Source organism: Panthera onca, chromosome B1 (assembly GCF_046562875.1).
Source record: "Panthera onca isolate mPanOnc1 chromosome B1, mPanOnc1 haplotype 2, whole genome shotgun sequence".
In the NCBI taxonomy this organism is placed as follows: Eukaryota; Metazoa; Chordata; class Mammalia; order Carnivora; family Felidae; genus Panthera; species Panthera onca.
In genome coordinates, this window is record NC_138342.1 from 163,826,374 (window position 1) to 163,853,141 (window position 26,768).

At 48.9% G+C, this 26,768-nt stretch overlaps 1 protein-coding gene across 19 annotated transcripts in view; it reads right to left on the reverse strand.

Annotated features, from left to right (window-relative positions):
• ANK1 (ankyrin 1) overlaps nucleotides 1-26,768 on the reverse strand; it is a 218,852-nt gene that overhangs the window by 50,407 nt on the left and 141,677 nt on the right. For 8 of the 19 annotated variants that reach the window (XM_060653467.3, XM_060653459.3, XM_060653453.3 and 5 more), the window contains 20 exons: nucleotides 24,195-24,293; nucleotides 23,015-23,113; nucleotides 21,883-22,068; nucleotides 20,729-20,827; nucleotides 19,931-20,029; nucleotides 19,538-19,636; nucleotides 15,916-16,113; nucleotides 14,423-14,521; nucleotides 13,917-14,015; nucleotides 13,287-13,385; nucleotides 11,570-11,767; nucleotides 10,914-11,012; nucleotides 10,314-10,415; nucleotides 6,447-6,644; nucleotides 4,081-4,179; nucleotides 3,859-3,957; nucleotides 3,517-3,615; nucleotides 2,297-2,389; nucleotides 1,790-1,862; nucleotides 713-736 (listed from right to left, as the gene is read on the reverse strand). In XM_060653467.3, coding sequence (XP_060509450.2) covers nucleotides 713-736; nucleotides 1,790-1,862; nucleotides 2,297-2,389; nucleotides 3,517-3,615; nucleotides 3,859-3,957; nucleotides 4,081-4,179; nucleotides 6,447-6,644; nucleotides 10,314-10,415; nucleotides 10,914-11,012; nucleotides 11,570-11,767; nucleotides 13,287-13,385; nucleotides 13,917-14,015; nucleotides 14,423-14,521; nucleotides 15,916-16,113; nucleotides 19,538-19,636; nucleotides 19,931-20,029; nucleotides 20,729-20,827; nucleotides 21,883-22,068; nucleotides 23,015-23,113; nucleotides 24,195-24,293 — 2,260 coding nt within the window. The remainder of the gene's footprint in view (nucleotides 1-712; nucleotides 737-1,789; nucleotides 1,863-2,296; nucleotides 2,390-3,516; nucleotides 3,616-3,858; nucleotides 3,958-4,080; nucleotides 4,180-6,446; nucleotides 6,645-10,313; nucleotides 10,416-10,913; nucleotides 11,013-11,569; nucleotides 11,768-13,286; nucleotides 13,386-13,916; nucleotides 14,016-14,422; nucleotides 14,522-15,915; nucleotides 16,114-19,537; nucleotides 19,637-19,930; nucleotides 20,030-20,728; nucleotides 20,828-21,882; nucleotides 22,069-23,014; nucleotides 23,114-24,194; nucleotides 24,294-26,768) is intronic. The other 11 variants (XM_060653472.3, XM_060653468.3, XM_060653456.3 and 8 more) reach the window with 3 other exon arrangements.

Below are 26,768 nucleotides of genomic sequence, written 5' to 3' on the forward strand. Positions count from 1 at the left end.
CCGTTCCGTTCCTCCAGCCCGGTGGCACAGAGCAAGCCAGCCAGCTCCCAACAGCTTAGTCTATACCAGCCTTTGCAGAAGACAAAAAATACAGCCAGAAGAGACTTCTTTGGCCTGAACAAGCTCCACTTCAAAACAGCTCTTGCTGGGGACACAGACGCCAAAGAAAAGAGTTATTTCTGTCCTTTGCCACACCACACACTATGGAAGAGTAAACTATAATGGGACTGAGCCCATTCATTTTGAAGGGCTCTAGCGTTTTTTTATAATCATTGCAGCTGAAACCTTATTATTTCCTAAGTCCATTACAAAGTGGTTCAAACTGTCTGCAGCCCCGACTGCCTCTTTGTTTCTCTTTCCTTGCTTGAACTGAGCGGGAGCCCTCGACCTTGCGGTGTCATTTACTGTCACTTAGCAGTGAGCATCCTGGCTCTGTGATCTGGAGCTGACAGAATGGAATAACAACAGCTCATGCAGTTATGATCACAAACACAGTGGCATGGGCACAGACACGGAAATGGACAGGCAGGAGCTACCTGCCCAGGCGTGGATCTTATGGGTGTAAATCTCCTGTTATAGTGAAGCTCCTGGCTCCAGATTGTTAGCCATTGGAGGAGGGTGGAAAGCAGGAATGGATTAGTGAGAGCTGGGATTGCTTAGGGTGAAATGCACTCGTGAGAAAGGACCACAGGGAACAGAAAGTGTTTCATACCCATGATAGTTATATGAGCAGTTCCTGGAAAGCAAAGAAGAGCCAAGTTTAAGAAAGGGCAGGATAAATTTAAAGAAAAAAACCAAGCACTTATTTAGGGGCACCTGGGTGGCTCAGTCGGTTGAGCATCTGACTTAGGCTCAGGTCATGTTCTCACAGCTCGTGAGTTTGAGCCCCACATTGGGCTCTGTGCTGACAGCTCAGAGCCTGGAGCCTGCTTCCGATTCTGTGTCTTCCTCTCTCTCTGCCCCTAACCCACTCGCATTCTGTCTCTGTCTCTCTCAAAAATAAATAAACACTAAAAAAAATTAAAAAAAAAAAAAAAAAAGAAAGGGTAGGACTGAAGTCAGTTAATGCAAGAGGCATATTAAAGGGGACACAAAGGAGCTTTAATCACCTCGCTGACATGGTTAAGACACCAGGGACTAGAGAGATAATCCAGACCAATCCCGTGATTTTACATCACAAGGGCTCCCCTCAGACCTAAGTGAGGAGATAGGCTTATGTGGGGCAGGAAATATACTACAAACACTCCCTGGCTCACAGAAGTTGAAACTATAGTGATTTCATAATAATGGTTGCACCCCAAAACTTACTGACCCACTATGTGGTCAGAAGAGTAGCTTAATTAAAAAAAAATTCTTACAGATTTTAAATAAACAGCTTGTTATTTGTTCAAAGCACAGGAAAGTATCAGGCAGAATTTTATTGCAGTTCTCAACAGCTCTGAGAGTTGATCTGAGTAGAATCATACTCCATGTATAATGGACAGACACACATATATTTAGGAAAGTTCAAGGCATTTTGTATTTTAACTCTGAGACGTAGGTTTTTTTCCTGTTCCTAAAATTACACTAAAGGAATATTTTTGATAATGGAAAACATCATTAAAAAGCAGTTCTCTCTGACTTTGATACAGCCCCGCAGAACACGTGTGTGCATGTGTGTGTCTGTGTGCAAGAAGGGCCCTTGAATGCACTATGGCAGCTGCCAGGAGGCACCCAGGGACAGAGGGCTCCCAGGTGTGCTCCCTTCGGACTGACTTTCCCCAGATTTTTTGTTAATCCCAGACGTTACCTTCATCTTCAGAGACATCCAGGATCTCATCTACCGTCTCAGGGAAACTCAACCGGTGCTTGTCACTGGCTAACTAAAAGAAAAAGCAGAGAATTCAACTCAAATAGAACAGTAGGCCCTTTCACAGATTCAGCAGGAAGGAGGTGGGAAAGAAGGTTTGTCTTAAAGGAAGAGAATCAAAGCTGAGAGGCCCTTCCGCCTGAAAGCTGTCTGGCAAGGGGATAAACAGGAAATGCCAGCTTCCTATTGCCATGTCTCCGCCCCCCACCCAGCTTGCTATTTGCCCCCTTAGGTCTGGGCACAGCCCTAACTCTTTTCACCACTAGGTGGCAGTACAACTCCGCCTGATAGAGGAGAACACCCTCTTCCTGTGGCCCCAGCCGGCCATGGGTGCTGTGCTTCCTATCCCGTCCCAGAATGTGCTCCTCTTCCCATAGTAACCCATAGGGGCGCCCTGTCAGGCTGTGTGTATCTGGAGTGGATGGTGCAGCAGAGAAGCCGACATACCACAAAACTGGTTTCATCCGTGACAACCTTGAGCACGTCTGTTACAGAGATGTAGCCTAAGCGCTTGGCTATTGCCAGAGGTGTGGTTCCATTCTGGGAAAATTAGCAGAGACAGAGTGAGATCAGATAAGGGAATGGCATCTGGGGGGAAAGCACTGCCCCCTTTATGTAGACCAAGCTCACATTCTAATTGTTTAGAAGAGTGTAGGTGGGCACACTGCACCTCAGAGCCCAGAGCAAGACCCCCGCACACTTGTGAGCCCAGACAGGTGTTAGGAACAATGCTTGCAAAGATGGGGTACGGGAGAGAGAAGGGCAGTGATACTTTAAGTCTGTAGCACCGAATGTGGGAGTTTTGAAATGAGAACAGGGGAAATCTTGCCAGGACAAGTCAAGAACTGCCAAGAGGGAACCAAACCAACTGGAAGGAATGGGTCAGGAAGGCACCATATGCAATTTTGGAAGAGGAAAGTGGAGGGCAGTGCTGCTCACAACACCAGTTCTTTGGGTATCCGTGACTGAGTGCTAAAATAATCAAAATAATGTATACATACTTCAGTTAACTGTTTAGGCCAATTAGAAATCACAAATCACCACCAGAAACAGGGGAGGGGCATATTTTCTACTCTGAAGAGACAGAGCTAAGTGGAAGTAGAGTGATATTGAGGCTTTATTTTCTTTTAAGTTCTCCAGTCCCAGGGATGTGTTCTGGGCCCCATACACATTCAGCTCCAACCAGTTATAGGTTTAGCAGCCACATCTACAAAGGTCCAGATGCCTTCAGAGCTGGAAGCAGCCATGGAGAAAATCTAGGAAAACCTGCCCATCGTCAAATGAGGAAGCCCCTACTCAGGATTGAGCATATTGCTCAAGACAACCCCGAAGCCCTGAAACATCATGAACCACCCAAGACATTTGGTTTTGCTACTTGTACTATTACTAAAAGTGGCGTCACACATGCACAGAGAGAGTTTCAACAGCACTATTTAAACGAAGGTAAAGAGGGAGGGTAAATGATATTTAGAGGATAACCTAGAGTTCACCAGAAAGAGAAATCAATCACAGCACCCATGCCCTGGGCTACTGACGCAGTTGTGACTTTATGGTCCAGGCCCCGGATGTGCAGCAAGGGTAGACCGAGCCTCTGTGGTGAATAGGGGTCACACGGGACTGCCCATTGGGACCACTTCTCCAAAATTGGGAAACTGGTGGGTACTTACCGAGCTGACCTCGTTTGGGGAAGCACCATTTTTGAGAAGCAGTGTCACGATGTCTGTATGTCCCTGTTGGGCCGCCTGGTGCAAGGGACTGTATCCTTGCTGTAAAGCAAGGTAACATTTTGGCAGGATTAACTAGCTATGAGAGAGAGAGAACTACCCACATATTATAGAGCCTGGCTTCTATGTGCAAGACAAAAAAGGCATTTTCCCCATTTCCGCCTCTAGGGTCAAAGCTTAAAATTGTGGCACAGCCCCAAGTGCCCCAGGGTTAACTCTGACTGCACCCTAATTTGGCACCTAAGAAGTGATAGTATAGAAGTCAGCTCTCAAGTGTTCCTGTACCTTCGTCTTGGCATTGACGTCTGCCTGGTGCTGTAGCAGAAACTTTACCAGCTTGATATTTCCATAATGACTGGCCACGTGGAGTGGGGTATAACCCATCTGAAAAGCAAGAGGTGAGAATGGGTAAGCAGCAGGGCTTCGGGGCAGGGCTAGGGGTGCACATAGGGGAGAAGGGTGGGGAAGCCCACATGGGCAGAAGCACAAACTAACTGCCTGCCTTACCCGGGTGGTGGCATCCACCATGACACCGTGTTTGATCAGCACATCTGCCACTGGAACGTGGCCTTCTTGTGCTACCAGATGGAGGGGGGTGAGTCCGCTCTGGAAGGAAACAGAAGTTCATCATCTTGTAGCCAATAAAGATTTTCAAGCCACAGAGAAAGAGCACTGGGGTTTGGGAGCCCAACCTAGCTGTGTAGCCACCGAACAGGTGTGTGACCTTGGACAAAGCTCTTCCAGCTCTGGGCCTCTATCCTTATCTGAAAAATGAGGTGGCTTAACTAAAGTAGAGGTTAACAATGTTTTCTGCTAAGGGCCAGATGGTCAGTATTTTAGGCTTATGTCTCTGTCACAGCTTCCCAACTCTGTCAGTTATAGTGAGAAAGCAACTATGGCCAACATGGAAACAAACGGACATGGCTGTGTTCCAATAAAACTTAATTTACACCAACAAGTGGTGGGCCGGTTTTGGCCCATGGGCCGTAGTTTGCTGACCTGTGAACTAGAGAAACTTTATGGAACTTTCCACTTATAACATTCCCTATTTCCATAATTTGGGACAAGCTTCAGAGTCCTTATCTAGACCTATCTAGACCCTAAACCTATCTGGTTTCCTTATCTGGAAAATAGGGGTTATCACTGACATATCTTGAGGGCAAAGTAAGGTTGAGATAACACTGATGAAAACATGCTGGAAAGCATGACGTGCCACTTCAGTGTAGCATGTTATTAGCACCTCACAGCCCGTGCCGCACTGTCGAAGGATGGATGATCCTACAGGGACCGAAAGCACCATATTCTTGGAGTTCTCAGCACAGCTTTCTCAGGACAGTGATGCGCTGGAGGGGTCATCCCATATGCGCACACTCACACAAAAATGCCAGGAAAGTCTTCTCTCCCCTCTCCCCTACTCAATATGCTTTGCTAACTGTGGGACCCACAGAGCTGTGATTCCTCTGCAGCCAGAGGCAGGGGGGCAGGGCCTGTCCCCTCTCCAGGGACTCCACTTGTCCTCCTCTGCCTTCTGCACTTCCCAGCAGGCTGCCCAGAGGCCCAGGAGCAGTAACCCTCCCAGCAAGGCCTGAGCAGGTGGGCGGGTGGGGCGGTGGCGAGTACAGGCTGTGACATGGAGAGGTCCTACGTCCGTCACAAGCCTCCAGGCGCTCGCCTGATTCTTAGGATAACACAGTAATTTGCCCCATGTAGTGCCATGTGGATGAGTGAGGATGACTCCAGTACTGAGAATCGCCACCACCCTATGGCTCCTCACAGAGCCTGCTTGAAATGGCACAAGGCAGAAACCAAGAATCCACTCAGTATAATGGTCCTGCCCTAACAGGTCCCTCCTGGGGATCACTTGTCCACACCTGTGCAAAAAAGAACCAATGGATCTTTTAACAAATCTGTTTATCCTTAAAATGCTTGCCTTTCTGAAACTGTTCCTTTATCATCTAAAGGAGTGGCTCTTTGTATTGATTTCACTATATGAAACATCCAGAATATGCAAATTCAGAGACGGTAGATTAGTGATTGCCGGGGACTGAGATATTTGGGGGAAATGGGAAGTGGCCACTAATAGGTATAAGGCTTCTTTTGGGGTGATGAGAATGTTCTGGAAATTAGATAGTGGTGATGGTGGCCCAATTCTGTACATATACTAAAAACCACTGAATAGTACAGTTCAAAAGGCTGAATTTTATTGTATGTAAATTGTATTTCAATAAAACTACGATTTTTAAAAAATAAGTGATTCTTGGTCTTTCTTGGGTCATGTGTTCCTTTGAGAAGCTCCTTTGAGAACTACGAAGACTTCACCTAGAAATACACTCATATGCCCATCCTCTCAAAATGCTGTCTACAATCTTGGAAGGACCCAGATTCTTCCACCAATAGCCTGGATGGAGAACTGCTAGTTTAACGTACGGGTGGGCATTTAAAAATATTCTCCCACAGAAAACGAATGTTTAGTACCAAATTACTTACTACATTCCTGAATGTAGACACTGGCCTATATTTGGGAAAGTGTACTGTGGATTTTAATATTGATCTTTTTGCAGATTCTTGAGTTAATCTATCTAGAAAAGGCTTTGGTGTCAGGGAGGCTCAGGGTCATGCAACCCTGGGAACAAGCAACTTTTCTGAATCTGTTTATTCATTTATAAAACTGAGATAAAACCTACACAGGGCTGTGGCAAGGATTACATGCTCATGCATGGGCACGTGCACACACACACACACACACACAGACACACACCTAAACTCAGTGCCTGAGCACCCAGCAAGTACTCCATATTCAGAAAGAATATCTACGTAGTTACCACTAAAACATTACCGCGACTACAGGGTAAATCTGGAGAAGCCATATTTACCTTGTTCCCCAGATTGCCATTGGCTTGTTTCGAAAGTAGCAGAGCCACCATCTCTGCGTGACCCTCTTGGGCGGCCAGGTGAAGGGGTGTCACACCTTGCACCGACTCTGCATTTGCTGACCCCCCATACTGCAGCAGGCTGCGGGCCACCTCAATCTGGTTCTGCTTGGCAGCAATGTGCAGAGGGGTGTAGCCATTCTGAAACAGAAGAAGCCACCCGGAGCCCGGTTACAAGAATGCTGAGTTGACAATATGAACACATGCCTTAGATTTTAAATCCTCTGAGGGAGAGTTAGGCCAGGTTCTTGGCCTGCCGGACACTCAGCGACACTCAGGGAGCAGAGCTGGTGTCACCAAGGAGAGTGATTTAAGTCAACAAACAAACCAACCAAATCCCTTTGATTTGGAGCCCCCCCACCCCCACCCCCAGCCAGCATGACAAAGTGCTCTGCTGGAGGTGCTCTGTCACCACAAAAGCCAGCAGCTCGCAGAAGAACTAGAAAGCTAGGTAAATAAATGAAAGGCTCCTGTCTGTTACCCCCACCCTCCCCGGGCTTGTGGGCTGAGGCAGGGGGTGGAAGAAGGGTCAAGCCCAGCAAGGAACTTGTGGACAGTGAGGCAAGTCCTCTTTCCACGTGAACTAGCTGTGTGACTGGGGGCAAGATATTCAATGTCTGTGAGACATCCTTTTATATTTTTTGAAGCTGTTTAAAGTGGATAATAACATCTAACTTGTTCTTTTCTCACAGCTGTTGGATGGAGCAAGTGCCTTATCCTGCTGCAGACAGCTGACAGCCTACTTTGGTCATCACTGTTAGAAACCACTTTCACCTACATTATCCTTTGTACAGCAAACAAGGCAGGCATTTTTATTATTGTCTCATTTTGTGGCTTAAAGAAGTTAATTCTCGGCAAGGTTAAGGGCCTTATCTAATGTCACCTAGTAAATGAACAACAGATAACCCAAGCTGGCCTTCAGACTCCAGATCCCAGGTCCTTTCATCTGGAACATTGCTTCTCAAACCACAGTGTGTACACAAAGCACTCGGGATCTTGTTAAAATGTGTACTCTGACTCAGAAGTTCTTGGCAGGCCCCAAATTCTGCATTTCTAACAAGTTTCCAGATGATGCTGATGCTGCTGGTCCAGGGACCACACTTTGAGTAGCAAGGCCTCCACACATTCAGGACTAAAAGAGATGCCAGGCCTCAGGGCCTCTGAGCAGGACCCATGACTTCCTAGCACATGCCCGCCAGTCCCGGAGCAGATGGCATAAGACATACGGTTTCCCCACCTTGGCCAGCATTCCTCTGTCTCTCCCAGAGATCTGAACCTCCCCGCCAGCCACTGCCTTACTGTGGAAACCAACATTTCTGATTCTGCCAGGATCACTGATCAGGAAAAGGAAAGAGGAAAAAAGGGGGCTGACAATATAGTAACATTCCAGGGTCCTAACATTGGAGGACAAGGAAAGAGCCATTAGGAAGGTGGATATCGTGGGGAAAATGAGAAGTTGTAATTTACCCAGAGAATTAAATTGAATAAAAAGATTCAATTCAATTGAATAATTATGTAAGATAATTCACTTCTGGGTTCCTTTTTAAAAAAATATGTTATGAGAATACATCCGCTTTAGGTTGTGTTCCCACAACAAGATCAACACTTTGATTATAATATTAATTAAACGAAACTCTTTTTGTGTTGTATCAACAGAAAGCAAAGAAAGAGGTGTGGTTTGCTAGATGGAGCTTGGGATCTGGAGCCATCCCACAGGAGATGGCTCTCTGTAAGGAGAGCCTCAGAGAACATCTGCTTCTCAGTGCCGTCCCCAGGATGGGTGGGATGACCTAACTGAGCACCCAGCCAGGGCCCGGGCCATAGCAGGTATTCACAGCAGGAAAGCAACGATTATTAGGAATTCCAATAGGTAAAGGACAGTAACAGGGAAGTCGAAGTATACTCATGGCAGTCTAATCAGGAGTACGGGTCACCTGGGCAGCTGGGCACATCCATACTGGCAAACACAGCACCCTGTCCTCGCAAAGGGCACATGTACTTTGGCAGCAACTCAGGCCAGGTGATCCCTGGTTCAACCCGACGTACAAGGGCAGCTGGCAGTCTCGGAACAGAGACTACCCCTCTGGGCTTCCCAGAAAGCAGGACTAAGGGGGATGAATTACCTTCTGTAGGTGACAAGGACAAGGGGCAGCTAGGTGGAGTGTTTAGGGAGGGGTATGTGCTACGGAAAGGTCTTTTTTTCCCAAGGAAATGAGCTCATCCAAAAGAATGCACACTGGAGAGAAATCTGCCTAAATGTTAAAACAACATTAGCATCAAAATGAGAAGGGGGAGGGTTTGGTTTGGGTGCAGAGAGATTTGCATGTGAAATTCTACAAAATTGCCAGACTACTTGGGAAACTATTTTTTGCCATGGAAACAAACCCCATCTGTACAAGGTTTGTGCTTGGATAAGGCTCTCTTTAAATACCATGAACCTGGCTCCAATTTCTTTTATATAAGGAGGGGAGTGAGGAGGCGGGGAGTCCAGCTTTTTATTTTTAGAGGCAGGAGTAAGTCACATCTTAGCGGGGCCGCATGCTCTGTCTGCACAGTGATGTGGGCTCGCTACAACAGCGGCAGGGACAGGAGCCCAAGGAGACAGAGGTGTCTGGGAGACGCTGTGTCTCCAGGGAAGGGAGGCTGTAAAATTCAGATGAGCATCCATTCTGAGGAGGGAAGACAAACTGAGGCCTGCACGGATTTTCCCGGACTCGGCTCTGTTCCCGCTGCAGTCAGCAGGTGTCAGCTATAATCACACACCAACCCGCCCTGGTGGCTCCCTCTGCCGTGGCTCCCTCCACCGTGGCAGCGCTGAGCCTCCTGCCGCGTGGCTGAGCATCGGGCAGGGCGTGCTCTCTCAGAAACGGTCCTGTTTTCCGAGTCCTGGCTGCCCTATCAGTGAGCAACCTGATAGGTTTGTTTGTCCTTTGTAGCAGAGCCCTGCCCCTCCCCCCACTCATCTCCCCTCCTCCCCTGCGTGGCCATCAGCCCCCTCCCCTCACAGACAAACACTGTGCACCCTCTGGTCCCACACCAGGCAGCCTGTCCCCGAAAATGATCCTCACTTCCAGCTTTATCCCTCCACCTTGCACTGCCTGCCCCCACCCCCAGTCTGATCTTACATAAGCGAGCCGGCTCAGCTTCCCTCACTTGGTTCCCTCGAGAGGCCGTGAACCTGCCACTCTGAGCAGCATGTTTCAGGGGCCGGCACTCTGGACTTATGTCCACCATGTAACATACCTGGGTGTGCCTTGTTAAAACACCACCATCTCCAAGTCTGAACTCCTGAGAGAAATACATTTGGGGGTGACTATTCACGTCTGAAACAGGTCCCTTCCTTCAAGGTTATGACAGCTTCACCCTCAGCCCTAAATATTTTGCCAGGTGTGGCCATTGTGCTGCCAGCACCAAATGGAGTGAGAACCTGACAAGGCTCACCGCTCCTGGAGATTCCTGGACATGCTGACTTGTGACCACCAGCTGACAAAACTCAGTTGACACACAGCACTTTGGGGAACACATTTGTTGTGTAAAACGAATCCCACCTCTGTGAGGGAACCTGTGGCTGAGAAGTGTTACCCATTTTCCACCCCACTCCTGATCTCCAAATAGTAGCAATTACCGCAGGTAACATTTGTGTAAGTGAGGTGAGATTTCAGAGGTAAAAATAAAAGCAAAACACGAAAACCCTCCAGCTGCTCCTGGAACAGCCCTTCCTGAAGGAGAGGCAGGCAGCCTGCCTTCTAGAGGCCCAGGCTCTGAGGTCTGGGGCCAGGGCTCCCAGTATATGGACCCAGGCAGGCTTACCCAAGCGGGGCTGTGTGGGGAGCCGCCCCGGGGAAGCAGCAGCCTGACGATGTCCAGGTGGTTGTGATGGACGGCCACGTGCAGAGGGGTCAAGCCATTCTGCTGGGGGCAAGATGGACAAAGAGAACAGCCTTCACTCAACTGGCTTTCTACTAGTGATCCCTTTAGCTACAAGAGGTGCCATTTTGGGATGTGTATCACTTCTTTTACAGAGTTACAATCTGGTTAAAAGGTCATTCCAAAGCCAGTCTTGATCTGAAGTCACCCGAGAGCATAACCAGCCAGACCCGGGGCTACCCCTCCCTCCCTCCTACCCTCCCCCCGTTCCTGCAGGGCCTGGTGGACAGTACAATTAACGCACTCGCTCAGAGGAGGCCACCAGGTTTTCCTGAGGGGACAAGGCCTTTGTCAGAAAGACAGTCTTTCCAAAACCCCTTCCCCCAAGATGGTGGCCCATTCAAAAGATGGACACAATAGGCATGGGTAAGAGAGGTCATTCCCAAGTAGCAAAGTTTATCCTTTGCTCTGGCCTCTCAGGTGAGAGAGGGGCGGGGGGGGGGGGGGGGGTGGGGGGGGCGCAGTGGTGGAGTTCAAACTCACTTTTCCAGCAGCATTTGGATGTGCGTCCCGTTCCAGCAGCACCTCGGCCACCCTAACCTTCCCATACTTGGCAGCCACATGGAGAGGGGTAAATCCTTTCTGAGGAGAAACACAGGCTGTCCGAACCAGGGGGCATCAGAGCTGTCTCCCCCCCACCCTCCAGAGAAAGGGCCCATGGCAAAGGAGGTATCCTGCCTTAACTGGAAACGCTGATCAAATAAAGGACACAGCAATTTCTGATCCTTTCAAGAGGCCAAGGCCCCAGAAATTAGCAGGCTTCCTCTGATTGCACCTGCACCTCTCGTGATGGAGCATAAAACCACCTTGTGCTGTTATTCGACTACTAGCAAGTTGAGGGCAGGGGTTGAGCCTTAGCCCTTCTTGTATTCCAGAACCAGATTTGTCCAGACCAAACAGCTATTTCATGATAAAGGGATGAAGGCTGGGTGGGTGGATGAGAAACTACAGTTTACCACCTTTCTGGGGAAGGATGACACATCAGGCTCACAGATGGCAGCCAGGCTGGGGGTGCTGGTCCTCCCGGCTGCTTTCAGCATCATCAAGGCAACACAGAGGAACAGGAGGGAACGCCCAGCCCACACCCCAGGCCCGCTGTAGCCAGCTGCCTCCAGAGAACAGGAGGAGGAAGGCTGTACCTTGGTCATGCATGCCTGGGATGCTTCCTTTTCCAGGAGGGCCAGGACCGTCTCCACATGGCCCTCTCGGGCTGCAATGTGCAGGGGGGTGTGCCCAGCGGTCGTGGCCAGGTTGGGATTGGCGTTATTTTCCAGCAGGAGCTTCACCATGTTTGTGTGGCCAATGCGAGCTGCACAGTGAAGTGGGGTCTGGTCATCCTGGAACCCAAAGTGAAACCAAAGAACAGGGAAGTCTTCTTAATCCAACTTCTCACTTTACAGAGAAGGAAGGTGAGACTCAGAGGGGGTAAGTGACTTTCTCAAGGCCACACAGCTAGTATGATGAAGAGCTGGGATTCAAATCAAGTCTCTGAGTTACAGAAATAAATATGCTCTCTTGTGGACTCCTCACAACTACCCTTCAACTTAGCTGTTATTTCTATTGAATTGCCCAAAGGCTCAGCCTTCCCATCTGTAAAATGGGAACAGTAATATCTACCTCTTGGGCTATGGCGAGGATCAAGCAGGTAGTGCCTAGAAAATGTTTTGCACAGTGTTTGGCACAAAACACGCACTCAGTATGTTGTATTTGTTCTTACCGTCTTCCAAGTCATGTCTGAGTGGATGTTTGCCTTTCTGTTTGAAAGGGGTCATGGGAAAGTCTAAATGGCTGAAGGGGAAAGATGACTTTCTTTTCCCACCCCTGTTCCTCCTCCTCCCCTGATACTGAAGGGGTTCAAGGGTGAGGTCTCTGTGCTCTTGGGCCCATTTGGGAGACTCCTCGTGTGGCCCAAGCACAAACCACTGTTCCAACTGTAAACACAGCTGCTGTCTTCTGGGATGTAGGCAAGCCCCATCTCGGTCAAAGCCAATCACCTTGCAAATTCAGTAGCAATTCTTTCTCTCATTCAGCTGATTCCTTGAGAATACCTTTTACAACAAGGAGGAATCTTCCATTTTTAGATCAAGTAATTCGGACTGATTCTTATTGGCAACATAGTCTCCAAAAAGTTGCTTCTCGGGGTGCCTGGGTGGTTCAGTCGGTTAAGTGTCCGACTTCAGCTCAGGTCATGATCTCATGGTTTGGGAGAGTTTGAGTTGGGCTCTGGGCTGACAGCTTGGAGCCTGGAGCCTGATTCAGATTCTGTGTCTCCCTCTCTCTCTGCCCCTCCCCCACTTGTGCGCGCGCGCTCTCTCTCTCTCTCTCTCAAAATTAAATAAGTAAACATTTTTAAAAAGTTGTTTCTTTTCTTACGCCACAACTGTCACCAACATGAAACTCTTTCAGCCCAAAAAACTCTGCAACCTAGCCATGTTCTTTAGACTTTCATTATCCTAAAGAAACATAGATCTGGTTCAGTCGGTTGAGAGTCTGATTCTTGATTTCAGCTCAGGTCATGATCTCACAGTTTGTGGGATCGAGCTCCATGTCGGGCTCTGTGTGTAGACCCTGCTTGGGATTCTCTCTCCCTCTCTCTCTGCTCCTCCATGCACTCCCTCTCTTTCTCTCTCTCAAAATAAATAAATAAACATTTTTTTAAAAAGAAAAAGAAACATAGGTCTGGTCTTCTCAGAACCCCTGCAAAGCAGAATCTGAGCAGTTAGCACAGACAATGTGGGAATGACAAGGAGTCTTTGTGCCACAAGCAGTACAGCCAGGCCTCTAACAAGGATGGATTTCTCTTCAATGCGCTTGAATTACTTACATTCCAGAATCCTTCCCACCTCCAAAACTCACCTTGGCCTTGGCATTGACTTTGGCTTTGTTCTGGAGCAAATATTTGGCCACTTCCGTGTGCCCGGCTCTGGCTGCCATGTGCAGTGGGGTCTCCACTTTCTGTAAAATAACAGAGTTATAGAAATGTTCATATGTGCTGAGTTTCCAAAAGGACACATGCACGGTTCCAAAATGACAGCCTGGAGTAACTTGGTGGCCTTTTGTCCAAAGGTGGAGTTGCCCCAGCAAGCAGCTCCGTTGGCCTTTAGCCTGCTGATGACTGGTATCTGTGTGTGTGTGTGTGTGTGTGTGTGTGTGTGTGTGTGTGTATGTATGTGTATGTGTGTTTTCTAGGTATAATTGAAGGTAAACCCCAGAGCTAATGAATGTTAAAAATTATAAATGTATTTCCAGATAACACAGAAGTTCCCAAATTACTGCCTAACATAAAATTCCTAGGACTTACAGATGTGTGATAAATTTAATTGGGAATGCATCAATATACACACATGTTCTTCCCAAATCTAAAGTCTCTCCTATTCTGAGAATTCTAGCTCTGTTCCCAGAGAGGAGATCTTAGGATCACTAGCTAAGCTCCTCTCTGAGCTCTCGGTCCAGAGGAAAGAACCCTTGCCCTCCCCATGGGCTTACCACGTTGGAGACGTTGGGTGATGCCCCCCGCTGCAAGAGGTTCTTCACGATGGGCAGGTGCCCCATGAAGGAGGCCACATGGAGAGGTGTCAAGCCAGACTGGAACACACAAGAGAGGAATGAGAACAGAGGAGCCTTTTCTGCTCCTACAAAGAAGAGAGCCAGATGAATCTAATGCTTTCTTGCTTCTAGGTGCTCCAGAATGGTTTTCCAAGAAAGGGGAGTTAAATGAGATGGGTTTGCTTCCAGGAAAATGACTGGCAGAAGAAAAAATCACTGCAGGGTCATTCTGTCTGCTTTACAACTCAAAAAAAAAAAAAAAATTGTATCTGATCTTGGAAAGGTCCCTGAAATTCTACACATGTTCTCTTATTTGGTCACCCAACTGATCCCTTCAAGAAGCCCAGGCTTGTACACACATGTGGCTAAGAACAACGAGTCTCAAGACAGCTTCTGGATGAAGACCAGGGGCAGAGACCATGTGCCCATCTGCAGAATTCTCCTACCTCGGTGACAGCATCAATGGAAGCTCCCGTCTTCAGCAGCAGCTCCATGACACGGATGTGGTTCTTCTTGCAGGCGATATGCAAGGGGGTAAAGCCATTCTGCAGCCCCGCACATAGGGAGACAGACAAGCAGGAACTTACAACACTGGCCCAAGGAGCACCCAGACCACCCATCAGTGATTCCCAGTGGCCGGACCATCAGTGACTGTGAACCACGCAAGAGGCAGGCGTCTCTCGCCTTCTGCACCATGTATGTTCCTGAACAAGTTGTCTATCAACCCTTTTAAAAATTTTAATCATATTTTTGAATGCACAAAAAGAGCCTGCTGTTTAACGTTTCCTTAAGGGGAGACTGACAATAAAGAGTACTTTTGTGAAACAAATCATGTTCCCTCTCCCCTGAAACCACCAATCATTTTTAGTAAAGTGGATCTCCATATAGCAACTCTGCTGTAGATGTAAATTCCACAAGGGCATGGATTTTTATTGTTTGTTTTTGTTTGTTTTTTTCAGTGCTTTATTCTATTAGGCAGTGGTTCTCAAAGTGAGGGGAGGGGAGGGGACTTTGTCCCACCCACCCCAGGGACACTTGGCAACATCTAGAGACACTGCTGTTGTCACAACCAGAGGAGGAGGATATTAACATGTAGAGGGTGGGGGCCAAGGACACTGCCAAACATCCTACCAGGCACAAGCCAGCCCCCCACAACAAGGAATATCAGACCCAGAATGTCAATAGTGCTGAAACACAGAAATCCCCCAAGTACCCCCAAATAGTCCCTGGCATGTGGTAAAAGCTCCGTGACAGCTTTCTGAATGAATGAAGGGGCCATCCTTGTCAGACTGGAAGCTCTCCTGCCTTCTAAATTCTCCCCTCTGGGAGTGGGCAGAGAGGACATGGTGGTCAAGGCCATGCTCTGTGCAGAGTTCTGGCCCCACCAGATCCCTGATGCTGTGTCCTCAAAGTGCCAGGCCTGGGGAAAGAGGAAGAGGAGCCATAGTCCCAGGGGACAATTGGCTTTAGGCGAGAACTTTCACCAGCACTGTGAAAACTCTAAGTCCGTCAGCAGAGGAAGGATGTTTAGCTCAGCCCATTGCACTCACCCCGCCAAAGCAGGCAGTCTATAGGCAGTCTATTCCTCAGCATTGGGCTGTCTCAGATGGAGTGGCTCCCCCAACCCACATACATACCACGGACACGGCTTCTTAGCCAGATCTCCGGGGCTCAAACCCACCCCTGACCTCAGCCCGTCACCAGGGCCATGGTCATCAGGGTGCAGAAGGCGATACCCAGCTGAATGTGGCAGGGAGTGTGGGGGTTACCATCCTGCCTCCTGGGCCCTAGAAGGCACTGCCACTATCCAGACCCCAAATCTCAGGGGTACCTCCAGGCACCAACAGGTGCCCTTCTCACCAAGCTCAGCCACACAGTTCAGTCCCACCTGCCTCAGCCTTTGACCCTCTGGCACCCTCTCCAATAGCCTCCCACTCACCAGGGCTCTGGAATTTGGTTTGGCTCCTTTATCCAAAAGGACCTTGGCTACTCTGTGATGGCCGCAGTGGGCTGCCACATGGAGTGGGGTCAGGTGGTCCAGGGTGATGTCGTCTATCTCCGCGTTGTATTGCAACAGAAGTCGGACACAGTCAAGGTGGTCTCCCTGAGCCGCCATGTGAATTGGAGACAGGCCATTCTGGGAGAAGAGGGAAGAGAAGCAGTTGTAAAGGAAATGAACACAGAAATTCAAGGAGATAATTCCAACCTCATTCCTACTTCTTCCCTACACGATGCTTCCAGGCAGCTCCTAAGTGAGTTTGGTTCCCTCTGGCCCCTGTGGTCATGCTGGTCTCTGACTACACTCTCCTTTCTACCTCATCAAATCCTCCAAGCCAGCTCCAGCCAGGCCCACCTCTCCCAGGAAGCCTTCCTTGACCACCCTAGACTTCTGTGGGCTTTTCTTACCTGTCACTCAGACCTTACTCATAGATTTGCTGAATTGTATCTATAACTAACTTACCAGGTGTGTGTATCTTCACTCCTTACTTATCAGCCTCTTAAGACCAGTGACTATGCTTCATATCTCTCATATGCCCCACAATCCTCATATATGCATGTAACACACATAGTGATCCTTAATTCAGGTGGTTAGGAACGAATGAACGAATGAATGAATGAGCACAACATGGAACTCGCATCTAAATCCCTCTGTTCTTTGCCCCTAACAAATCTGTATCACTTAAAAAACTTTGTTAAAGACTCTCATGGTTTCTTAGGTGGCAATCTATTTTAAAAAAACATTAAAGACAGAGGAGCCTCTTCACTCATTCATTCACAGATTAATTCAACAAATATTTATTAAGGGATTAATGAGCACCAGGTATGGGTTAAGCGCCAAGGAAACAAAAGAGAACAGATATAATCCCTGGCCTAAAGAATTTTATAGTCTGTCAGGTAAAAGAGTGGAAACAGATACGTTGTTGCTGTTCAGTGTGGTAACATCAGGAAAGGCAAGATCAAAGCACAGAGGTCCACAGCAGGGAGGATGGGGAGAGACGGCTTTCAGGAGGAGGTGGTCCTGAGCTAGGACTTGGCCAGGAAGACAAAAGGGGAAGAATCTGCCAGCGAAGGGAGCAGTGTGTGCTATACCACAGAGGCAGCCATCCTTGGGGAACTCAGGGAGCTCAATGCAGTTAAATCCCAAAGGAGGGCAAAGTGTGATGGGGGCTTGGAGCTGGGTGGGGGGCAGGCAGGAGTTGGATCATGACAATCCATGAGCTCAGGAGCTGGGATGTGAGCTCTAAGAAGAGGATTTTCAGCAAGGGAGATACACAATCAGGCTGCAGGACAGCTTGTATTTGTGTACTAGGTTGCCCTGTGTCACCTCAAAATCCACATGTTGGTGGCGCCAGGGTGGCTCAGTTGGTTGAATGGCCAACTCTTGATTTCAGCTCAGGTCATGATATCACATTTGTGAGATTGAGTTCTGTGTTGGGCCCTGTGCTGAGCATGGAATCGGCTTGGGATTCTCTCTCTCTCTCTCTCTCTCTCAAAACAAATAAACTGAAAGAAAGAAAGAAAGAAAGAAAGAAAGAAAGAAAGAAAGAAAAGAAAAGAAAAGAAAAGAAAAGAAAAGAAAAGAAAAGAAAAGAAAAGAAAAGAAAAGAAAAGAAAAATCCACATGTTGAAGTCCTAACCCCAGGAGCTCAGAACATGATCTTATTTGGAAATTGGGTCATTGCAGATGTAGTTAGTTAAGATGAGGTCGTTAGTGTGGGCCCTGATCCAGTATGACTGGTGTCCTCCTAAAAGGGGGAAATTTGCACACAGCCCCTCACACAGAGAGAGAATGCCTCTGAAGGCAGAGGTCAGGGCAATGCATCTACAAGCCAAGGAATGCCAAAGACTGTGAGCAACCACGGGAAACCAGGAGACAGGCCTGGAACAGGTTCCCCTTCACAGCTCCCAAAGGTACCAGCCCTGCTGACACTGATCTCAGATTTCCAGCCTCCAGAACTGTCAGGCGATGGGCCTCTGTTGTTCAGGCCACCTAGCGTGTGGCACTTTGTGACAGCAAACCAACACAGCTCGTTGCCACTTAGTGAGTTTTACGGAGGTCCTAACTTATTTCCCAGTTGAAGAGTCGGAAGTTCTCAGTGAAGAATTTTCATGACTGCCTTTTTAAGCCCCATCCCCATAATCTGGGTAATATAAAATCATTACCAACTTAGGAACCTTTATGTAAGTTTAAACACAGGACCCCTGTGGGAAAACGCTGAGAATTTCCTGATCTGACAACAGAAGGTAGCAGTTCTACCTTCACTTATCCGAGGATTTTTACTTTTATATTATCTCATGTGATCATCCCAACGACTCTAGAGACGGGTAGAGCTCTACAGATGAGGAAACAGAGGCAGAGACAGAGTAAGGGACACACTCAAAGTCACACAGCAACTCAGCCGTGGATGGAGGTTTAAACGAGAAATAAACTGGCTTAGGAGAGGATACATCCTGCCTCACCCCCAGCCCCCGACCAATCACACACGGACACACACAAAGCCAGCTTGGTGCTGTGAGTCATGACCCAAATTACAGGTAGCTGTGTAGAAAGACTCCCATGATGATCTGTCACGGAACGGACGGCTTTCATGGTTATGGGCTATCTGCAACTGCCCACACAAGACCTCTGGGGAGGCTGTGAATGGGCCTGGTTTCTCCCTTGTTCTATTCTCACACCCTTCCAAATTCACCCCAACGAAGTGGGCAGAAGGCCTAGGGGAGGTGTAAGCAGTACGAGGTGATCTGACAGCTTTAGCCCCAGGAAGACTCAGGAGCTGAAGGAGGGGCCTTTGCTCTGGCCCTTCATGGACCTTGAGAGGAGCTATTCTGTTTTCTTTTTTAACTTCACTTCAGTCTGGCCCAGGCTCTAAAGACTTCTTGGGGTGCTTAGAGTCTGTCTTTTCTTGGAGCCAAGATAAAAGACACAAGGGTTAATCTAGAGCTGTAGCAGGCAAATGACAGTCCGTGGTCAAATCTGGTCTGCTGCCTGTCTTTGTAAATAAAGTTTTATTGGAACATGACTGCTAGTTTGCATATTATCCATGGCTGCTTTCCTACAACAATGGCGGAGTGGAATCATTGCAACAGAGATCATGGCTTGCAAAGTCTATCTGGCCCTTTAGGGAAAAAGTTTGCCGTGCCTGAGATAGATAATAGTTAGAGCTATACTGGGGCTCCTGGGTGGCTCAGTCACTTAAGCGTCTGATTCTTGATTTCGGCTCAGGTTATGATCTCAACAGTTGTGAGTTCCACCCCCACATCGGGCTCTGTGCTGGTGATGTGGAGCGTGCTTGGGATTCCCTCTGTCTTTCCCCCCTGCCCCTCCCTGGCTCATGCTTTCTCTCTCAAAAATAAAATCAAATAAACATTAAAAAAATAATTAGAGCTATACTGAGTGTCTCCTGTGTGACAGGGATCAGGGTACACATCACACATCACTGGTTCTGTGAGTAGTATTAGCATCTCTGTTTTTCAGAAGTGGGATTTGATCCTGGGTCCCCCTGACCTGGACCCCTGGGGAAAAGATGTTCCTCACAGGAGGGAAGCAGGGAAGCACAAACCTTGGTTTTAGCTTGGATGGGTGCCCCGTGGTCCAGCAGGATCTCTGAGATTCGCACGTGCCCATTCCGAGCTGCACAGTGGAGAGGTGTCAATTCATCCTTTAAAAGACAGGGTCCAAAAGAGAAAGCCCCAAAGGCACCTATCAGAGCCACTGGAGGGAAGACTGCCCGCAGTATCACTGCAGCCACAGAAGCGGGGATGCTTCCTGGAAGACCACCTCAACTTCAGCACATCTCACTATGTCTCCTGCTGCATCCTGGCTCCCACTGCGAGCTAGTCCAGGATGATGGAGGCCCATCACTAGCTGGTCCCTGAGAGCCACCACTCCAGCTGTGGCTCTGGAAGGCAGAACTCCCTCCCTGGGCCTTGCCACGGAGCTCGCTGGCACCCACCTTGGTCCTTGTTTCTATCTGGGCCCCGCGGTCTAGCAGGAGCCGCACCATGATCACGTTCCCCCTGCGGGAGGCGATGTGCAGTGGCGTGATGCCGTTCTGGAAGGGAGGAACAGGAACCAGTGAGGGTTTGGCACCTCCCCCTCCAATGCCGCTGCTATGCTCCCCACTCCCCCTGGCTCCCAGCCTCAGCCTGACAGCGGCAGCAACATAAGAGGCCACGCTAAGCCTACCATTAGTCCATTTCTCACTAAGAAAGGTTTCAAAATCTATGAGGATGTGACAGCATGGTGGTTAATCTCACCAATCTGACCGAGCCATGTCTCCCAGAGTCATCATAACAGATTGGAAGAAAGCCCTGCCCTCCAGGCTTGCCACCTCGAGAACGGGCAAACAGAAACTGATATGCAGGTGATCAGAAACCCATCCATGAGGGGCACCTGGGTGACTCAGTGGGTTAAGCGTCCGACTCTGGATTTCAGCTCAGGTCCTGATCTCACAGTTTGTGAGATCAAGCCGTGCAATGGGCTCCGTGCTGACAGTGGGGAGCTTGCCTGGGATCCTCTGTCTCTCCCCCTCTCTGCCTCTCTTTCTCTCTCAAAAATAAATAAATAAACGTTAAAAAAAAAAAAAAAGAAACCCATCAATGAGCAGCCTCAATAAACACCAGGCGGTCCCACCCATGGTCACTTGTGCCATAAGGAGGAAATTCATGGTGTTAAAGCAAGAGGCAGAAGCCCAGAGGCCAGACAAGCCCAAACCCCTGGCCTGAGTGCGGGGTCTGCCAGAGCACCTTACCTGTGGCGTGAAGTTGACACTGGCGCCCCTGTTGAGGAGTAGCTGGGCCACGTTGAGGTTCTCGTAGTGAGCTGCGATGTGGAGGGGGGTGAATCCCGTCTGAAGCACAACAGAGGGGGAAACAACTTGTCACAAGCCTCGCACTGTCATTTTCCATCTCAGAATCAGCACAGGGATTCTGGAAATGTTGGCAGGGCCAGAGGACCCGATGTGGAAAGATTTTGACTGATGAGAAGATTTGCTGAAGGGATCAAGGAATGCTTTCTGGCAAGTCATATTCAAAGCTAGGTCCTACCTCTGAGGGACCCACATTCTTTGTACTGTGGTTCACGTGGACAAACCATGCACTAGCATGACCTCCAACTCTGCAGGGCCCACTCACGTGAATGGTTATTTACAAAGCGATTTGAATGAATGAATGAAAAGTGCTTTGGGGTCCACGATCTGAGCTCTAGAGATTGTTTCAGCCCTCTAAAGGGGTGTTGTGACTCAGCTGCTGGCCAAAGGCAGCCCTTGGACCCTTCCGGGTCATTGTCATTATTCTGTCCTATAACCTGAGACCATGCCTAATCTGGTCAGCAGTTTTCAGACAAAACTCAGCGACCGTGGGCTGGAGGGACCGTGTGAATAGCTCAGTGCAATCCACTCCCACTGCAAGAGAAGTAATTAACTTATAGATAGTGGATCAGTAGTGCCTCAAAACATCAGACAGCTAGCTGTCCAGGCCCCTGGGGAGCCCTCCCAGTCCTCATCTCCCCATGTGGGGACACTTCCCTTCCTCCACTAGGGGCCAACCAGGAAAAGAGGGGTATAATTCTAGAACACCACCCGCTAGATTCTCAAGTTTCACTCCGGCCAGAGACCCAAGCTGCCCTGGACACTCCTCTGGATGACCTAGAGCAACAAGAACCATTCCTGCTCCACACCAAGCATATCTCTCCTGGTGTTCACCAGGGGTTTAAAGTGAGGCTGTCCACTGTAACTCCTACGGGTCCCAGCAGGAATCTGAAGGCCCTGTGGGAGCTGGTGTTCAGTGTGCATGGCTGGTACCACCCCTGGCCTCGGCTCATTCTTGGGGAGCCTCTGTAACCCATACGGCTCCGTGGTCCAGGTACTAGCCTTCTCCTGGTCCTCCTGGGCCTGGCTGCCCTCACCTTGGAAAGCACGTCCGGGTTGGGGTCATTCTGCAGAAGCACCGCAGCTGTCCGGGTGTCATCATTACGGGCTGCGATGTGCAGGGCAGGGAGGCGCACCTTGCCCTTTGTCCCGTAGTTGATGAGGTGTGCCACCACGTTCTCATGGCCCTGCTGTAGAGCCACGGCTAGAGGAGTGAAGCCGTCCTGGCCAGAGGAAAGGAGGAAAGATGCATTTGCTCTGACCGTATCTGACCACTTGCTGTCCTCAAGCCAGGACCCACGCTTTCACACCTCAGGGCTCTTGCTCATGACGGGCCCTCAGCCTGAAACGACTTTCTTACAACTCAAAGCCCTCTTCATCTGTCAAGCTCAGTTTAAATGCCACCTGGTCCCTAAAGCCTTTCTTGGCCCCACTTTCTTTCTCCGTAATCCCACAGAGCCTACAGCCACTAATTTTCCTTTGTAACTCGCTCCCAGTCTCACTGCGTGCTCTGAGGGCTTTTCACTGCCCTCTGTTTCTCTGCCTACCCTTTCTGTCACCCGATCCACTGGTGCCAGGCCAGTGCCTTCAACATGGCAGAAGATCACTCATTTATTCATTTCATGAGTATTATTAACACCTACCAAATGCTAGAAACTATGCCAGGCACTGAGGATTTGATTGTGAGCTACTGTCATTAATCCCCTCAGTTGTGTGCTAAGGGGAACAGGACCCCGTGGACTGGCAAAGCAGAATGAGAACAAAGTCATGTAATTGTTGGCTCTATCTAGTTCAATTTCATCACTTCATCAATGACAAAACTCAGGATCAGAGCTGAAATGACTCATGGTTTATGGCAGGATCCTTTCTCATTAAGGTCCAGCCTTCAGTGGTGCTTAATGTGGGAAGGACAAGCTTGACTCTGATGTCATTTCTCTGGTATGTGTCTGGGCATTCCTCAAGACCCATGACTTTGTCCCTCACTCCCTTGAAGAGCCCGATGGCACCCAGGATGAGTGCAGTGATCAGAAGGTAGAGAGCACTCTGTGACACTTTACGCGGATCGTGACTGAGGAAGCATCTTAAGCCTTGTCCCAGGAATGCACGCCCCCGGCAACGTCCTGTCTCTGGAGATGTCCCACAGTGAGGCCACTTGCCCAAGGTACTTACTTCTGTGGCTACATTCTGATTAGCTCCATTTTCCAGTAAAAACTTAACCACTTCCAAGTGATTCTCTTGTGCTGCCATGTACAAGGGTGTAAAGCCTTTCTGTAAACCAAGAGAAAACGTCATTAAAGTTTACCCACAAAATTAGGGAGACATGCTAAAACCGGGGCAAAATCCTCATAACTGGAGGACAACTCTCTCTTCGTTGTATTTTCAGCTAGCCCACAGGGCCATGTCCCCACCAGTATCTCCTGTTGTAAAAACTCACAGACACTTTGAAACGACTTAGTTGGGGGGAAGGGGGGCATTGAGCCTGGGTGGCTCACTTAGTCAAGCAACCGACCTCGGCTCAGGTCATGATATCACGGTTCTTGATTCAAGGCCCACATCAGGCTCTGTGCTGACAGCTTGGAGCCTGGAGCCTGCTTCAGATTCTGTGTCTCCCTCTCTCTCTGCCCACACCCTGCTCATGTTCTGTCTGTCTGTCTGTCTCTCTCTCTCTCTCAAAAATAAACATTTATGGGGTGCCTGGGTGGCTCAGTAGGCTAAGTGTCCGACTTCCGCTCAGGTCATGATCTCGAGGTTCCTGAGTTCAAGCCCTGCATCAGGCTCTGTGCTGACAGCTCAGAGCCTGGAGACTGCTTCCCATCCTGTGTCTTCCTCTCTCTCTGCCCCTCCCCACTCATGCTCTGTCTGTCTCTGTCTCTCAAAAATAAAAAATAAAAATGTTTTTAAAATAAACAAACATTTAAAAAATTAAAAAAAAAATAAAAAGAAATGGCTTAGCAGGACTTATTACAAAAGGGCACCAAACTGCGGGTTGACACTCTATGGAAGTCAGCCTCTTACAAACACACTCCCCCTCTATTTTCACTCCCTTCTTTGTGAACCCCCTATGTCCCATGTCCTACCCACCCCTAAACACAGTCTCTCTCCCCAAAGGAGCCATAGCTAGATATATTATTTGGCTGGTTTCACTGAACAGAGATGGGGTCCACAATGATCAACCACATCGTGCTTAGAATGCATAACAGAAGCATGAACAAATAGTAAGGGATGCCTTTGTTATTGCTTGGAGACACACTGCCGATTAAGCTATTCAGTGCACCCACTACATAACAGAAATACAGGTGGAAAAGAAGGGCAATGCCCTCTGGCCCAGGACCCGGGAGAGAGCCGTCACCTGTGACTGGGCGTTGACATTGGCGCCATAGTTGACCAGCTCCCGGACCACCTCATCCTGACCTGCGAGGGCGGCGATGTGCAGAGCTGTGTTCCCTTTCTGAAACACACGGGGAGAGGAAGCAAAGATTTCCCACCAGGCTGCCAACAATATTGTGACCATCAAAGGTAAAGTCGCTGTTAAAGGTATACTAACAAGGGTGCTGGTTGGGGTGGGGGACAGTGGGCTTTCTTTAGACCCAAAATGGGTAGACAACACACATGAGTGTGCCTGACCCATTATACACCTTGAAATGGTACTGAAAGCCCAAGGAGGAAAATTCTTGCTCTCCAAAAACAAAAGCAAAAAAAAAAAAAAAAAAAAAAACACCTCACGCTAATGGATAAAAAAAACACTTCTCAACACCTAATCTGCTGCATGCAGACATAGCATTCTGTCATCGGCTGACAGACCCGTCAGCATTCCTCAGGACACACACTGAAAGATTTGCCAGGCGAGCCGGCCTCCTCAGACTTCCAGCTCCTCACATCCAGCTGTAACTCTGCAGGGTGACACAGAGCCCCCTGCCGTGAGGCCTGGAGCTCTGGGGAAGGAGGCCGGCAGGACCTGTGGACTCAGCACCCTTAACCTGGGGACAGAGGGAGGAAAGGCAAAGAGATTTAAGGGTAGCAATATGTAAAGGGGGGGGGGGGGGTAATAAAATGAACTATATAATGCATCTAGGGAAGGGAAGAAGAATATGGAACTAAAAGGGGGAAAATAAATAGGAATGAATTCTTACTACAAAAAAACAAAAACAAAAAAAGACTATTTGACATATTAATCAGTAAAATACATATAATGAGCCAGGGCTTCTCCAGATTAGAGAGGAGACAAAAGTGAGAGAGAATAGTGCACAATTGTTTTAAAGTCAACTTTTTTGGGCACCTGGATGGCTCAGTCGGTTAAGCATTCGACTTTGGCCCAAGTCATGATCTTAGGGCTCGTGAGTTTGAGCCCCGTGTCGGGCTCTGTGCTGACAGCTCAGAGCCTGGAGTCTGCCTCAGATTCTGTCTTCCTCTCTCTCTGCCCCTTCCCTGCTCGTGTTCTGTCTCTCTCTCTCAATAAAAATAAACATTAAAAAAATTGTAAACTTTTTCAAAGCTAAAACCCTTAATAGGGACTAAGAAACCAGGCAGGTTGTGAGGAGGTGACTGGAATACTGAGGTTTCTTTGTCCGGATTCATCCCACGTATTTAATAATTGCTAGATGGGGTTCAGGTCTAGCAGGCTTCTTCTGTTCAGGATGCCGGCCTTCCTGCCAGGCTCCTTCCTGCCTCCCGGATATCCTGGGGCTGGAACACAGGCACATTCTCTGACTCACCTACGTGACCCCACTGGCCCCCCAGCTCAGTGAGTGGCAGGCAGGACAGGCCTCACCTGCCAGCTTCAGTCAAATAGGGCAGGTGGGAGAAAACAGGACCCATGTGGGCCCATCTGTCCCCCCTGCTACTTAAGGAGCAGAGACCTCAAATGAACTCAGTATTTTTGCAGTTCATATGGTATATAATTTACCTAAACTACAGAAACACTTGCTAATCCATCTCAGACAACTCAAGCCCCAACAAGTCAGGACTTCAAACTCCATCTATGCACCGGGGCCATCTGTCACTGGGAGAAAAGTGTCCTCACCCAGGCGGAACTGAGCAGCATGGACACCGAGCTCTGGGCCCCCCAGCCACCACTGTCCCAAGCACCCACAGGTGGGTGAAGAAGCCCCACTGAAAGCTCCTGGGGGCTTCAGGGGGCTCAGGTCTCTGTTTCCAAAGTGTGGCCTGTATCAGGCAGGAGTAACCTGCTTCTTGCCTCCCAAGTTGTCTTTTTGATTTCTCCTGAAGTCCCATTTGATAAACAAAAGGGTTCTTCCTCCAATATCCATCAGAGAATAAGTGCCAGAAATGAATGTATAGAGGCTAATTAATCATTTTTCATAGAAGTCCAAAGAGCTTACATTTAGAGGCCTTGGCACCTGGGTCCGACTCACTCACTGTACTAAGTGGAACATGGCTGTTGGCAACAGAACCTTCTCTAGAAATCAGGACTCAGAACTCCAAGTCTCCCTATTTAGAAGCAAGTGTGCTGTGCCCATTCATGCGTTTGTTTGTTATACACTGAGCACATGTGTGTCAGGCACCGGTCCCGGCATGGGAGTACAGAGATGATTGAGACTCGGGCTCCTTGACCTCAAGAAGCAACGTCAACTGTTTCTTTCCATCTGCCTCTTTCTGCTCGAAATCACAGTCCATCAGAGCTCTCCCCCATAGAAATGCATCGGGGGGCAGCTGGACCCGTGCGGAACCCTGGCTGTGGATCCTGGCCCATGCCACCTTCTGGATCTGGGCTGAGGGCAGCACTGATGAGGGGTAAGAGCAAAGGGGAGACCCTGGTAGCCAGACCGCTCCCCCCAACACACACACCTAGACACACGTGCACACACTGCGAACTTCAAGGCCTCTGGCCTTGGGTCAGGGGCACAGGGCAAGGAGCTGGGGCCTCTATTTTTTCTACCCCTCCCTCTGCATGAAAGAACATGGC